Here is a 16,634-nt window from a genome sequence, read left to right on the forward strand (position 1 = left end):
GATTGGTACAGTCTCTGCCCACTGGGGAGGCGCAGGTCCCACCCATCCTTAGGGGCCAGCCGGTCATATCGGTGTAAACCGGCCTGAGCACTGGCTCTTTCCCTTGTTTTCACTTTCCACCTCCATCTGCTTCTCCCCTTCCCCCGGACCCAAAAGGTCACTTTCCATTCCGCCGCCTTTCACCCAACACCTCCAAGCCTTCAGGACGACATAAAATTAATTCAGCTCATGGTGGAGGCACCCCATCTCGAACTTCAGAGACTCTGAAAGTCTCCCACACTGTTCCCTGCCTGTGTAGTCTCAAAGGAGGCTCCAGGAGCCCTCCCTCTTTGCTCTTCCACAGACATCCCCAAAATTAGGAGTGAGGGGATATCCCCTTCTAGTCTTTGGCATCTCTCTCATTTTCACTGCCTACCCTAAGTCTCTCAGATGTCCCAGATGGCAGGAAAGGTAACTTCTCAGTTCAACCTTAGTCCAACATGGGTTCCAAATTGTCAGTTCCAAAAGACAGATCTCTGGCTTGCCTCAAAGAGCTCGGATTAATAGAGCTGTAGCCTTTAAAACTGATTCAGCTCTCCACTCAGATCTGGCCTCAATACAACCTACGCAGTGGCAATCGCTGGACAGGATTTGGCACTTTCAATTTACTTTCTTTTATTTTTAACAAATATTTTTGTTTTTACTTATTTGAGAGAAACAGAGAGAGGGAGAGACAGATGGGGGGGAGGTAGATAAAGAAAGACTGAATGGGTGCGCCAGGGCCTCCAGCCTCAGGTGGCCTCGAACTCACAGCGATCCTCCTACCTCTGCCTCCCGAGTGCTGGGATCAAAGGCATGTTCCACCACTTTGACGCAGAGGTAGGAGGATCGCTGTGAGTTCGAGACCACCTGAGACTACATAGTTAATTCCAGGTCAGCCTGTGAGACCCTACCTTGGAAAACCAAGAAAAAAAAAAAAAAAGAAAGAAAGAAAGAAAGAAAGAAAGAAAAAAGAAAAACAGAGAGAAAATGACTGACAAAGGAGGGAACAACAAAAAGAACCTGGGACTGATTTTCAGCTTTTGACCACAACCCTCCAGCAGTCCCAGCCCAAATCCTCGCGCTCCCCATCCATCACCCAGAGGCAGTCCATGTTTCAGGGGTAACCAGTAGGGCCATGGGGCAAAAGAGACACTGGAAGATAGACTGCCCAAGAAACTGCTCTGGAGGCTTGCCTGCCATCCTTCACCACGTCTCCTCACATACCTTGGTCCAAGTGGGGGGCTGAGTTTCTGGCCCCACGCTGGACTACAGCCTGGCTCAAAGGAACTCAGGGTTTAAAGAATAGTTGGATACTCAAGCCTCTTATTCTTTACTTACCTCCTGGCAAGGACCTACTTTACCCACCAACATCACCATCATGAAGTTCTCCAGAATGCCCTACAATCCTTCCTATGCCCCCCTCTCCTTTGCGAATTTGATGATCTCTAACACATTCTTTCATTATAATGCCCCAATGACCCACTCCCCTTTTAGGAAGAAATCTTTCTAAACTCAAAGTATCTCTCTACATAGCCCCTTTAAAGGTCACCTCTATTTTCTTATTACACCTGGACTCAGACTTGGGAAAGTCTCCCTCCCCAATCCTCTTCCTCCTATCTTCTGCCTACGTAAACCCCTAATATAGGACAACTCTAATCCTGATATAGCCTCCCACTACTCCCCAGTTCTCTTTCTCAAAGACCACTCTACCTGTGTATCCTAGGACCAATACCCTTTGCCCCTACCCACCCACCACAGTTTAAAAACCTATTATCCAACTCCTTTTCTCTGCCACACTCCTCACCCCCACCTCCTCACCTCACAAGACTCACATCCTGGGAAGTAAAAACCCTAATGACAATTATCACCTAGTTCAGTACCTCTGAAAAATTAATCAAGCTATTATTCCCACCTTCCCAGTTGTAGCTAACACACAACCCGTCCTCTATCCCAACTTTCTTTTCTGTCTTTGATATAAAAGATGCCTTCCTCACCATTCCACTACACCCTGAGTCCAGGCCACGTTTTGCCTTCACATGGGAGGACCCTGTCACCTTCAAACCCAGCAGCTCACATGGACAGTTCTACCCCAAGGTTTCAGGGATAGCCTCCACTATTTTGGGTAAGCCCTACAAAAGTACTTGGCTGCCCTAGATCTTCAACCCAGATTCCTTCTCCAATATGTAAACAAACTCCTCCTCTGAAGCCCCACTGCTGAACTGAACATAAAATGTGCAACCATCCTGCTTACTTCTTTAGCCGTATTTGGGCAAAGCCCAAATCTGTAAAACCTGTTCATTGCCTGAGCCTCTCCATCTCAAAGGAGGACAACACTATCCCTCCTTCTGGAACGCAAGACCTCCTGAACCACCCTCCACCTCACACTAAACAAGAATTACTTGCCCTACTTAGCTTCTTCAGTTTCTTCCCTATCTGGATTCCAGATTTCTCCCTTATTACTCATCCCCTATATGGAGCCTCCATAGGAAAACTAGAGGAGCCTCTCCTAACCCCACATTCCCTACATCCCCATCAACTCCTTAAATGATCCCTGTCTACTGCCTCCATCCTCTCCCTTCTGGACACTAACAATCCTTTTCCCCTTTCTGCACACTAATAAGGGCCTTAGCCATCCTCTGCCAGAAAGGAGGCGACACTTGTCGCCCCCCACATACTTCTCCAAGCAATTACACATGGCAACTCGGTCACTGAGCTTTCCTCTCCCACTGTCCTGAATCCCAGCCCTCCACACCTACCTTCTCAATCCCAACCTTACCTGTTAACAGTCCACCCCTTTAATCCCACAACCCTCTTACCAACTATGTCCTCCACGATGCTCCCAACCCAGCCTGTCACTCCCCATGAAATAATTTCAAATACTCATGCTCAGAAGTCCTTGACCTCTACCTAAATTCAGTCTCACACATCCATGACACCCCCTCGCCTGATGCTCCTGACTGGTTCATTGATGGCAAGGCCATCAAACAAAAATCCTTCACCAATGGATAAGCTATCCTCCAGGGAGACCCCACTCACCCACATAACCTCCGTGCAACAGAAGGCAAATCTCTACCACCCCATACCACCTCCCAGCAGACTGGACTCATAGACTCTGACCAAGGCCCTAACGCAAGCTGCCATCCGCCACATCAGCCTCGACACTGACCCCAAATATGCGTACAATATAATCCATTTCAACATCCTAATTTGGAGAGAAAGGGGTTTCCTCACCCAATAGGGTTCTCCCATCATCAATTCCTTCTATACTCAGGAATTTTAAGGTGCACTCTACTCCCCACTCAAGCTGCCATCCTCCATAGTAAAGGTCATCTAAGGGACAAAAAAATACATTGCCATGCTTAACAACTTAGCTGACACCAAAGCACATGGCATAGTCCTCTTATACCCCCAAGGCTCCCTACACAAATCTCTCCACACTGCCTAAGGAACATGAAAATGCTGACTTGTTCCTCCAGACCAAAAAGCCTTTCACTCCCCCATACTCACCATCCACTCAAGATACCCTATCCTACCTTCACTCTATATTTCATCCTTCCACTCATACTTTAGTTTCTTTCCTCAAAAACTCTTATAACCTCACACCTTATGACAAAGTGTTCTTACAGAACTTAACCTCTTCCTGTACCACCTGCCACAAACCCAATCCCAACTCCAATATTCAACCACCCCAGTTTCTGACCCACTAATTGAGGGGCACCACTGCTGCCTCAGACTTGCAGATTGATTTCACTCACGTGCCTCCTATAAAGTGCTGTAAGTACCTCTGTTCCTTGTAGATACTTTTACAGGTTGAACAGAAGCCTTTCCCACCACTAACAAAAGGGGGCTTCTACCATAGACCATTTCCTGTAACAGAACTAGTCCCTAGGTCTGGCCTACCTTCCTCCTTACAATCATACAATGGTCCTAAATTTATCTCAGCCATCACAAAACACATAGTCTCCACCCTTGATATTCCCTGGAAATTTCACATTCCCTTTCATCTCCAATCCTCAGGAAAAGTAGAAAGAACTAATTGAACTCTCAAAGAAACAGTAACTAAACTCAGCCTAGAACGAAAGCTAGATTGGGTAAGACTCCTGCCCCCAGCTCTCCTCTGCTGTAGCACTCTTCCTCAAAAACCTACTAAAAGTAGTCCTTTGGAACTGATGTACAACAGACCTATTGGTCCCCTGAGACTCATCTCCACTGAGTCCCTCCTACCCCCCCCGCCCCCACCCTTGCCAAAGGTTTCCTTTCTTTCCTCAGGACAGAGCTGTGGGAAACAACCAATACCAGCCTTCATCTCTAGTCCCAAACACCCCCCTTCCAGCTCTTAATGTGGAAGACCTAATCTAGATCTCCTTTAGTACCCACCCCTCCTTACATCCTAAATGGCAGGGCCCCCATAACGTCATTCTTCTCATTCCCACTGCTGCCAAACTTCAAAACCTCACTCCTTGGTTTCATCTTTCTCACCTCAAAAAGGTACCTTCTATTCTCTCTTCCACCACCTTGGGGCCCACTAAACTTAAGATCTCATCCCTGAACAGCCAACAGACAATACCATTAATCTAATGTCACTTCTTCCAGATTCTTTTTTTTTTTAAATTTTTTTTCATTTTTATTTATTTATTTGAGAGAGAGAAAGAGAGAATGGGCACACCAGGGTTTCTAGCCACTGCAAGTGAACTCTAGACGCATGCACTCCTTGTGCATCTGGCTAACATGGGTCCTGGGGAATCGAGCCTCGAATTGGGGTCCTTAGGCTTCACAGGCAAGTGCTTAACTGCTAAACCATATCTCCAGCCCTCTTCCAGATTCTTTCGATGTCACTGAACCTCCATCAGTTTCATGTTTTCCTGGAGGATCTCCTAAGGAACTCAACGTTAACACCACAACCTTCACCAGCTGTTGAACGCCATTGAGATCCTTTGGTTTCAAGGGACTTTGATGTCCTTTAAGCCCCACCAAATCCAATTCCTCACTGCTGCCCTTTACTTTTTCTCCTTCAAAGGGAATTCTCTGCGCATCACCCCCCCCCCCACTTTTCATCCTCTCCCTCAAATTCGTCATTCTTCTTACTCTTTGATCAATCTCCATAATTCCTTCTGATTGGACTTGTTTTAAAAAACTACTTCCTACACTTTTTATCTGCACTTAAGCAGCAGGTTTGCTGGTCATAAAATGTCTCTCCCGTCTTCTACCTCTCATCAGGCAGTCCTGTCCCTGCAACCCATCTTCCTTTAACTGACATAAACTAGTTTGGGAAGCCTCCCTACCCCTCTCCGGTTCTCATATCCCTCTGAACATATCCACCTGCCCCACACATAGGCCATGCACCCTGTCCTTCCAATGGTGTGGGGCCTCGTTCCTGAGGCTTACTCCCACTTCCACCTCCTGTTGCAAAGGCACTGAGCACCCTGTCCTCCCCTACTGAAGTGGTTACACAAACAGTCTCAAGTATGACCAGACTACTGAAAAATATATAATTGAATACATAACCACATATGGCCATGTCACCTGCTCTACCAGTGACTGTGAGATCCTTCATGGTCATTCCTCAAATACTAGGGCTGCATAGATTTGGCCTCCTCTCAGAGAAACTGGAAATGGGGCCCCCTATCAGGGCAAGGAGTTCAAAAAATAACAAGAGTCCTGGAACCAGGAGACACACTTAGGAGATTGGTTTGGTAAGGCACTGCCAGTTCGCTCAACTGGGGAACTCACAACCTTGGGATGGGATGATGGGTTCAACCTTCACCTATGGCCTTGAAGCTAAACAAATGTGCTTTTCCTAATAAAAGACAAGTGCCGAGTTGGAGAGATGGCACAGCGGTTAAGGCACTTGCCTGCAAAGCCTAATGACCTGGGTTCAATTCCCCAGTACCCACATGAAGTCAGATTCACAAAGTAGCACATGCATCAGAGTTCATTTGCAATGGCTGGGAGCCCTGGCATGCTCATATTCTCTCTCTCCCTCCCTGCAAATAAATAAATAAAGTGTTAAAGAAATAATTTAAAGCCAAGTATGCTGTTGAATGCCTTTAATCACAGCACTCAGGTGGTAGAGGTGGTGAGTTCAAGGCCAGCCTGAGACTACATAGTGAATTCCGGGTCAACCTGTGCTAGCGCAAGACCCTATCTCAAAAAAAAAAAAAGTAAGAGCTGGAGAAGATGGCTTAGCAGTTAAGGCATTTACCTGCAAAGCCTAAGGACCCCAGTTTTATTCTGCAGGTCCCACATAAGCCAGATGCACAAGGTGGCACATGCATCTGCAGTTTGTTTGCAAAGGCTGGAGGCCCTGGTGTGCCCATTCTCTCTCTCTCTCAAATAAATAAATAAAAAATATTTTTAAAAACCAAAAATAGGGCTGGAGAGATGGCTTAGCAGTTAAGTGCTTGCCTGTGAAGCCTAAGGACCCCAGTTCGAGGCTCGATTCTCTAGGACCCATGTTAGCCAGATGCCCAAGGGGGGACACGTGTCTGGAGTTTGTCTGCAGTGGCTGGAAGCCCTAGTGTGCCCATTCTCTCTCTTTCTCTCTCTCTGTATCTGCCTCTTTCTCTGTCACTTCAAATAAATAAATAAATAAAATGAACAAAAAATTTTTTAAAAAAAAAAGACAAGTGCCCCTCTGAGGCTGTATAATTCTTTGCTTGGAGTTTCCACCCTGCAACGCAGCTCAAAGATAGTTTGCCCTGAGTGATCTCTTGTCTGTGACTGTGTCATATTTCTTTTTTAAACATTGTTTTTACTTTTTTGCAAGGAGAGAGACAGAAATGAAGACAGAGAGAGAGAGAGAGAATATGAGAATGGGTACACCAGGGTCTAGTGACACTGCAAAAACATATGCCATGCTGCAGCAGTTCAATGGGAGAGAAAGAAATCACTAGTGAAGATACTCAACAGTGGACACTGCAAGCCTTATATTTGGCCAGCCAGGCCAAATGAGCCAATGGGTGCAATTGTGGCATGTCTGTCATGGGGGAAACCAACCACCCTCTAATTTGACTAGAGGCCTATTCCATAAAAGGGAATACATCCCCGATACTGAAAACCTATAACAGAGGTAGTCATGAGCTCTAAGGGTATAATGTCTGCTGGTGTCTGGCTAAATGTATATACTATGCTGATCAAACTGCCCAGTACGTACTTCTCTTAATGTTCATACCCATATATTAATGCTACTCTCACTTTAGGTTACAGAAGCTTCTCTTTTCAGATGGCAGTGACCTTGGGATGACTCAGAAGGCATCATGGTGCTGAGAAGAAGTGACAGAGGAGTGCTCAGCACTGAAATATCTCTATCACACCTTCCAAGGCTCAGGGTCCATTGTGGAAGAGGTGGCAGAAAGAATATAAGAGCCAAAGGAAGGATAGGACTCCTTACAACGTGCTCCTCCAGACACAAAATGGCCTGGATATCCATGACCTCACAGTGTCTGACACTACCTCCACAAGACCATTATACTAGGAGGAAAGATCATGACATCAAAATAAAAGAGAGACTGATTGAGAGGGGGAGGGGATATGATGGAGAGTGGAGTTTCAAAGGGGAAAGTGGGGGAGGGAGGGAATTATCATGGAATATTGTTTACAATTATGGAAGTTGTCAAAAAAATTTTTTTTAATGTGCCACTTTGTGTATGTAGCTTTACACTGGTGCTGGGGAATGGAACTGAGGCTGTCAGGCTTGGTAAGTGCCTTTCACCACTGAACAATCTCCCCAGCCCTGGAATCTGTTTCTTTAGGAGGAATTTGCAAATGTTTGACAGATCCACACAAGGAAGCAAGAATTTGTAATTCATGGATTCCTGTGTCAAAATGACAATTTTCTTTTTCTTTTTTTAGAACTTTAATATATGAACATGTTGTGATTTGTTCATATTCCCCTCTGTTTACCCTCATTTGTTCCATCCCTCTAGTCCACTAAGGACCCTCTCTTTCAAAAATATTTTTGTAATGAAAGGATTAAAAAAGAAAAAATTCTATCTAACAAAGATCATAGAGCTAATATAGTATTAGTCATTTTTTTGATAATTGGTGACTTTAAATTGAGCAAATAGCTTTTAAATTACCAATATTAAGATGTGTCAAATAACATTCATACAAAATTATTCCTCACTAAATCTATAAAATAATTAATGGAGTATTTATAAATGAGCAAAAAAGTTAATGGAAAGAAGCATAAAGTACCTTACTTAAACTTAACTGTGGACTCCCAAGCACATCAATTGAAAAGACATACCCACATGAGGAAAATTTGAGATAGGAATACTATATACAAAAAAATAAGTGCATGAGGTAAAAGCATGTAAATATTAATAGTGGTTAAGAAAATATTTTCAAAAATCTAATGACTAATTCATTGGTACATTGATACTAATAAAAATGTGCATCTGTGAACAATCTTTGACATTTTATAACCAAACACATATAGTTGACTAACTCATCCCCTTTTTCCAGATGTATCATATGTTCTGTTAACTCATTAGTTTCTCTAAAAGTGCCCATAGATAAGATGATAACATAATTTCCAACTTCTCAGAGATTTAATTTATACCACTTGACAGTTAGTATTAACACAACTAATTCAAATGTATTACTGTATCCTTAATAGAAGGAAACAATCATTATGCATTAAAAGTCTTCAGAGAATGAAACAGACTTGCTGAAAAATCTGGGTGTGGTTTCTATAACTGGCAACTGCATATAACTTTATCACACTTTGGTGACAAGCATTAAAACTATCTTCAACAATGCGGAACCAGAGATGACTTATTAAGAAACAAAGAGGAAGCAATTTTTAGACTTTCCAGTGATTAATACTAGACAAAAACATCCATCAAGCTTCCCATTTATTATTTTAATGACTATCATATGACTAGCAGATTAAATAAAGCAATAGCTATAAAAATCCATTTTCCATTCAAATCTGGAGAAATACACAAATGCTCTGTAGTATAGTCAGCTTTCAGCGTCTGAACAATTTGGGATTAAGCCATGAGCAGGATATAGATGATAAAGGAAGAGAAAGAAATTACAGTGGCACCAAGAGGTAAAAGTACACTATGTTGCCAGAGTCTTGTACCAATTAAACACCTTTTCAAACATGTCCCTTTGTTTAGAAATGCTCTCAAGAGCAATGCCAGTTGGTGAAGTTAAGGCAAGTTGATAAGGTAGTCTGTTCTTGGTAGTGAACTTAACTAGCATATTTCAAATGAAGAGCATTTCATGTCCTAATTGATTCATCATCAAAGACACAGAAGACAAATAAGTTAAATTATAACCAAAAATCCACCAAAAAGTTCAATATAAAAACACAACCCAGATAAGAAAACCATATGAGATACTATTTAACAAAATGCATTTGATTTTTCTTACTTAATAACTTTTTTTATTTTGTAAATCATTGCAATAAGTCACACTAGAAAACATTTTGAGAAATTCGGGGCATACTCTTCTGTAAATCAATGAATCTGAAAATTACCGACTTTGGTCAATGTCAACTGTTTCTTGGCTTTGTTGTGTTAATTTAATTTAATTAATTTATTTATTTTGGTTTCTTGAGGTAGGGTCTCACTCGAGGTCAGGCTGACCTGGAATTCACTATGGAGTCTCAGGGTGGCCTCAAACTCACAACGATCCTCCTACCTCTGCCTCCCAAGTGCTGCGATTAAAGGCTTGCGCCACCACACCTGGCTAGTTTTGTTTTTTTTTTTTAAAGAAAAGAAATCCTGGGCTGGAGAGATGGCTTAGTGGTTAAGGTGCTACTCTGCAAAGCCAAAGGACCCAGGTTCAATTCCCCAGGACCCACGTAAGCCAGATGCACCAATGGGGCACACACATCTGGAATTCATTTGCAGTGGCTGAAGGCCCTGGCATACCCATTCTCTCTCTGTCTATTTCTGTATCTCGCTCTCTCTCAAATAAATAAATAAGAATAAAACAAAAAGAAAAAGAAAAGAAATGCTTATAAAAAGTAACCTACATTTTGGGGAAAATTATAATTCAAAAGCTCCCAAACTAAATGAAATGTTTTAAAATGTTAAGTCTAGGTTTACAAACAGTACTTACACATTTTTTCAAAGAAAAATAAGGATTTTTAATGATAGGCTTCCTAATGTAAAGGTTTTTTTTTTTTTGAGGTAGGGGCTCACTCCAGTCCAGGCTGACCTGGAACTCACTCTGTAGCTCTAGGGTGGCCTTGAATTCACAGTGATCCTCCCACCTCTGCCTCCCTAGTGCTGGGATTAAAGGTGTGCACCACCACGCCTGGCTTGTAAAGGTTTTTGATTCATAGAAATTCAATTTAGGCATAATGATTCAAAAATAATCAATTAAAGAAAATAAGGTTCACCTAAATGTTTATAGACAACTTACCTCTTTTTGCTTTTGATGTCAAGTAGTGCATAAAAAGAGAAAAACAATTTATGTTTAACTGATTCTAATGTTAAAGTCCATAATTACCTACTCAGTGTAATGAACTAAGGGATCCTACAAATAGAAGCCTACTACAAAATGTCTGTGCAGGCAGAAACAGGGACATAAGTAGAACTAAGCAGCATACTTACTGGGATCCTGTACAAGGTATTGGGTACTGTATGCAAAGAAACAGATAACCCATTCCTACTATGCATCTCTAATTTCAGTTCTTATGATCCAATTAGTCACAGACAGATTTTGTATTTGTAGTAAGACATAATCTTTAAATATTTTTATTTATTTATTTGGACACAGAGAGAGACAGAGAAGAGAGGCAGACAGGGAAAGAATGGGTGTGCCAGGGCGGGCTCTACCCGTTGCAAATGAACTCCAGATGCATGTGCCACTTTGTGTATCTGGCTTTATGTAGGTTCTGGGGAATCAAACCCAGGAAGTTAGGCTTTGCAAGCAAATGACTTAATCTCTGAGCCATCTCTCCAGCAATAAGACATAATCTTTTTTTGTTTGTTTGTTTGTTTTGTTTTTTGAGGTAGGGTCTCACTCTAGTCCAGGCTGACATGGAACTCACCATGTAGTTGCAGGCTGGCCTCGAACTCACAGCAATCCTCTTACCTCTGCCTCCCAAGTGGTAGGATTAAATTTGTGCACCACCACACCCAGCCAGATATAATTTTAAGTGCAGTTAAGAATGAGAAACTCAGGCTGGAGAGATGGCTTAGCAGTTAAGGCACATGCTTGTAAAGCCCAAGGACCCAGGTTTGATTTCTCAGGAGCATCTGAATTTCATTTGCAGTGGCTAGAGGCCCTGGCATGTTCCCTTTCTCTCTCTCTCTCTCTGTCAAATAAATAAATAAAGGAAAAGAACTTCCATTACTATATGAAAAAAAATGGGTATATGGTCAAATCAGAGTAGCAAACAAGTCCTTAATAAGAGGAGAACATGTCCCTTCCAACTAAGAAACAAAACAAAACAGAATAAATCCCCTCCAAATATTTACATCTACTAAAATTAAGTTTAGTTAAAATGAGAGTCATGGGCTGGAGAGATGGATTAGCAGTTAAGGTGCTTGCCTGCAAAGCCAAAGAACCCAGGTTCAACTTCCCAGGACCCACGTAAGTCTGGAGTTCGCTTACAGTGGCTGGGGGCCCTGGTGTGCCCCTTCTCTCTCTCTATCTACCAGCCTATTTCTGTATCTCCCTCTCTCTCTCTCCCAAATAAAAAATAAAATAAAATAAATTTTAAACAATGAGAGTCATATTCTAGGTCATTATCCTATAAAATATATATGTACACATCTCATTTAAATCTTTAACTGCAATTTTGTTAATTATAAACATTTTTGTAGCTGGGCATGATGGTGCACATCTCCAGCAACTGCAAACAAACTCCAGATGCACATGCCACCTTGTGCATCTGGCTTATGTGGGTCCTGGGGAACCAAGCCTCAAACAGAGGTTCTTAGGCTTCACAGGCAAGCGGTTAACCACTAAACCACCTCTCCAGCCCAGAAATCTAAGTTTTAACAAGCTGTAAGAATTCAGTGTGGGGCTAGGGAAATGGCTCAGCGATTAAAGCTGCTTGCTTGCAAAGTCTGCCTATCTGGGTCCAATTCCTCAGTACCTAGCCAGATGCATATTGTGCACACATCCAGAATTTGTTTGTTTGAAAGTGCCTATACACCCCCCCTCTCTCAAATGAATAAATAAAAATAGTTAATTAAAACAGAATTCAGAACTAGGCGTGGTGGCGCACACCTTTAATCCCAGCACTCAGGAGGCAGAAGTACAAGGATCGCCATGAGTTCAAGGCCACCCTGAGACTCCATAGTGAATTCCACAGCCTGGGCTAGAGTGAGACCCTACCTCAAAAAACAAACAAACAAACAAACAAAACAAAAGAATTCAGTGTGAACCAAGGAACACTGCTCTTTTTTGGTTTTGAGACAAAAACTTGCTACAATACATAGTCCAGATGGGAAAAAAAAGGGGAAAGGGAAAGTGGAGGAGGAAGAAGGGAAAGGCAAAAGGAAAGGGGAGGGGAGGGGAAAGGGGAAGGGGAGGGAAAGGGGAAGAGGAAGGGGAAGAGGAAGGGGAAGAGGAAGGGGAAGATAAAAAGAAACAGGCCTTATACAATGGCTTCAAACCCAATCATTGAGAGAGAACGTGAGTCACACAATGAGCCTCAGTACTGACAGAAGCCCTTTCAGGAACTTTTCACTATGGATTTCCTTTACATTTTTTAACCTAAATGGAATGCTGGTTGCATGGAGACTGGCTTCTTTGGGTACTACTGTAGTTTTCTCCTAATATGGTGTGGGGTTTTTTGTTGTTGTTTGGTTTTGCTTTTCTCTCCAGATAGAAAAAGTCCCTTTGCATGGTAGAGTTTCTAAGCAAGTGCCTTTAACCACTGAGCCATCTCCCCAGCTCAGTAAGGTAGAATTTGGATATAATATCGCAGGTAATGCCTTATAGCCTGAAGATTTGCTATAATAGAGTTATACAACAGCAGTGAGCACAAATAGCAAAATACAACAGACCAAACTCAATAGTACAAGCACAGAATCAGAGATGTTGGTGTCCATTTTCCTATGAAGTTCAGTGGGGTATGCTGCAGCTGCCACCAGAACTCTTCTTTGTATGCAGGGCTGTAGGGTACAGGCAATTCCAAAGACAGGACATTGTAAGCCAAAGGACACTGGAAAAACTAAGGATTAAGAGCAATAGATGAGTAACTAATGCCGTGGGTAGAGTAAAGGCTGTTCTCTGACTTAACAGTGGAGCACACACAGAGAAAGAAGGTGGTGGGAAGTGTCTGACAGTTGAATATGCATTTGGAAACCAACTCTATAAGTATCACTTTGAGTTTTTGTCTTCTGCTTGATATTTTTTCAGTGAACAAGAAAGTTGGACCGTTTGGGCAGTATTGAGAAAGAACAGTCATTATTTCTTATTTTATTTTAATTTTTAACTTTTATTTATTTATTTGAGAGTGACAGAGAGAGAAAGAGAGAATGGGCACATTAGGGCCTCCAGCCACTGCAAATGAACTCCAGATGCAAGTGCACCCTTGTGCATCTGGCTTACATGGGTCCTGGGGAATTGAGCCTCGAACCAGGATCCTTAGGCTTCATAGGCAAGTGCTTAACCACTAAACTATCTCTCCAGCCCTAGGATAGTCATTGTTGCCTATAAATCCTCATTACCCCACTGGATACAGTCACCTTCTGAAATCTTTTAAATTCAGCACACTGTGGATGAACTTAGTTAAACACAAAACAAGTTTGTCCTAATTATTTTTACTCTGAATATGTAACAGTTAAGAATATAAAATAAGGGCTGGACAAAGTGAGGTCAGGGGAAGAGATTAATTAAAGGAAAGGTAGAGGGAGGGCTAATCAAAATCTAAGAGGACATAAATAAATCATATGGAATCCTACTCTTCTGGACAATGGAACACTCAGGAGCCATAGATTGTTGCTAGAAAATTTTCAGTGCCAGGGACAGGATACCTTCCAATTAGTTGTTGGTCAGGGAGGTCCCTGATGCCCCCAAAACATTATAGGCCATTGCCGAGGCCCTTGATTTCCCACCAGGAATAGATGGTAAGACCCTATTGCTTAAGACTCCATATACTTGGGCTGCAAGGCCACTGAGAAATCACCAGTGAAGATACTCAACAGTGGACACTACAAGCCTTATATTTGGCCAGCTAGGCCAAATGAGCCAATGGGTGCAACAGTGGCATGTCTGTCATGGTGGAAACCAACTGCCCTCTAATAGGACTGGAGGCCCGCTCCATGGGAGGGAATACATCCCTGACACTGAAATGTCATGAGCCCTAGGGCTGTAATGTCTGCTGCTGTCTGGCTAAATGTATATATCATGCTTATCAAACTGCCTAGTAAGCACTTCTCTTAATGCTCATACCCTTATATTAATGCTACTCTCACTTTTGGTAGAAAATCTTCTCTTTTCAGGTGGCAGTGACCTTGGGATGACTCAGAAGGTATCATGGTGCTGGGAAGAAGTGACCGGAGTTTCAAAGGGGAAAGTGGGGAGGAGAAAGGGTATTACCATGAGATATTTTTTATAATCATGGCAGTTGTTAATAAAAATTTGAAAAATAAAAAAAAATAAAATAAAATAAGGGCTGGAGGGATGGCTTAGCAGTTAAGGTGTTTGCCTGCAAACCAAAGAACCCAGGTTCATTTCCCCAGGACCCACATTAGCCAGATGCCCAAGGGGATGCATGCATCTGGAGTTCATTTGCAGTGGCTGGAGGCCCTGGTGCGCCCATTCTCTCCCTTTCTTTCTCTCTCTCTCTCTCCCCTTCTTTCTCTGTCAAATAAATAATAAAATATTAAAAAGAATATAAAGTAAGTATATTTCTTTCACATAATAAATGTATCATAGAAACATACAAGTTTACAAGGCTCTGTCCACACACAAACAAGGAGGATGAAGGAGCATAGGCAAAAGGAGCAGCCTCCGTACGCAGGGCACACCAGATTTTGTCATAGCAGGACTGCCTTCGTGAACCTATGAGCGGTCATACGCCTCCCGAAACTCCTCATGGGTCTCTTGGTTCCATTAGCCTCCCCTGATCTGTGGATTTCACTTGGTACCATGCCCATTTCTGCATCTTAGGTGTAGTCTGCATATAAGCTACTCACCCTGCAGTTACTCTAAGGTTTCATGTAATACCACGTGATCCTACAGTACTAAGCTGTGTCTGATGTGTAAGTTCTGCTCACATGAATCAAGACCCATGTTTGCCAGACCCTCCCATCTTTTCTATCATTTCAACTGCCATCTCCTAGGTTCTAGCCAAATCCTCATAGCTTGGCACAAGCTGATCTCCTCTCCTTTTCCACTGCCCATACCTGTACCCTACCTTCTTTCTTTTGTCCACATCTGCATCCCTAGCTTCTCATTACCCATAACCACATCCTACCTTCCCTCTATTGAGGTCTGGGCACATTTGACTATGGCCAGCACTGGTGTTCCTTCCAGGAAGCTGTTCCTAATGTCTAACTCCTTCATTTATTTCAGGAATATCTGTTAACATCATTACTTATTGGCCTGCCTATCTCCCTTACAGGATTATAATTTTCTTTCTTTCTTTCTTTCCTTCCTTCCTTCCTTCCTTCCTTCCTTCCTTCCTTCTTTCTTTCTTTCTTTCTTTCTTTCTTGTCATTTTCATTTTGTTTTTTTGAGGTAGGGTCTCACTCTAGCCCAGGCTGACCTGGAATTCACTATGCAGTCTCAGGGTGGCCTTGAACTCACAGTGATCCTCCTACCTCTGCCTCCTGAGTGCTGGAACTAAAGACATGCGCCACCAAGCCCGGCTTCTTTTTCTTTTTGAGGTGGGGCCTCACTCTAGCTCTGACTGACCTGGAATTCACTACGTAGTCTCAGGGTAGCTTCTAACTCATAGCGATCCTCCTACCTCTGCCTCCCAAGTGCTGGGCTTTAAAGGTGTGCGCCACCAAACCTGGCTTGAACTTGCTTTTTAAGTTTTTTTTTTTAATATATATTTTTTAATTATTTATTTATTTATTTGAGAGCGACAGACACAGAGAGAAAGACAGATAGAGGGAGAGAGAGAGAATGGGCGCGCCAGGGCTTCCAGCCTCTGCAAACGAACTCCAGACGCATGTGCCCCCTTGTGCATCTGGCTAACGTGGGACCTGGGGAACCGAGCCTCGAACCAAGGTCCTTAGGCTTCACAGGCGAGCGCTTAATCCAGCCCTTGCTTTTTAAGTTTGAGATTTATTACCTCATAAAAATGTTGTTGGGGGGCTGGAGAGATGGCTTAGCGGTTAAGTGCTCGCCTGTGAAGCCTATGGACCCCGGTTCGAGGCTCGGTTCCCCAGGTCCCACGTTAGCCAGATGCACAAGGGGGCGCACGTGTCTGGAGTTCGTTTGCAGTGGCTGGAAGCCCTGGTGCGCCCATTCTCTCTCTCTCCCTCTATCTGTCTTTCTCTCTGTGTCTGTCGCTCTCAAATAAATAAATAAAAAATGAACAAAAAATATTTTTAAAAAATGTTGCTGGGTTGGAGAGATGGCTTAATGGTTAAGGAATTTGCCTGCAAAGCCAAAAAGGATCCCAGTTTGATTCTTCAGGTCCCACATAAGCCAGATGCACATGGGGGTGCATGCATTTG

General features: G+C 42.9%; 1 protein-coding gene across 6 annotated transcripts in view; it reads right to left on the reverse strand.

The window, feature by feature from the left end:
* Window positions 1-16,634, reverse strand: part of Bicd1 (BICD cargo adaptor 1) — a 226,762-nt gene that overhangs the window by 24,919 nt on the left and 185,209 nt on the right. For 2 of the 6 annotated variants that reach the window (XM_045139436.1, XM_045139439.1), the window contains one exon: window positions 10,405-10,413. The exons of the other annotated variants lie outside the window; for them this stretch is intronic. In XM_045139436.1, coding sequence (XP_044995371.1) covers window positions 10,405-10,413 — 9 coding nt within the window. The remainder of the gene's footprint in view (window positions 1-10,404; window positions 10,414-16,634) is intronic. 6 annotated transcript variants of the gene reach the window in all.

Source organism: Jaculus jaculus, chromosome 22 (assembly GCF_020740685.1).
Source record: "Jaculus jaculus isolate mJacJac1 chromosome 22, mJacJac1.mat.Y.cur, whole genome shotgun sequence".
Taxonomy (NCBI): Eukaryota; Metazoa; Chordata; class Mammalia; order Rodentia; family Dipodidae; genus Jaculus; species Jaculus jaculus.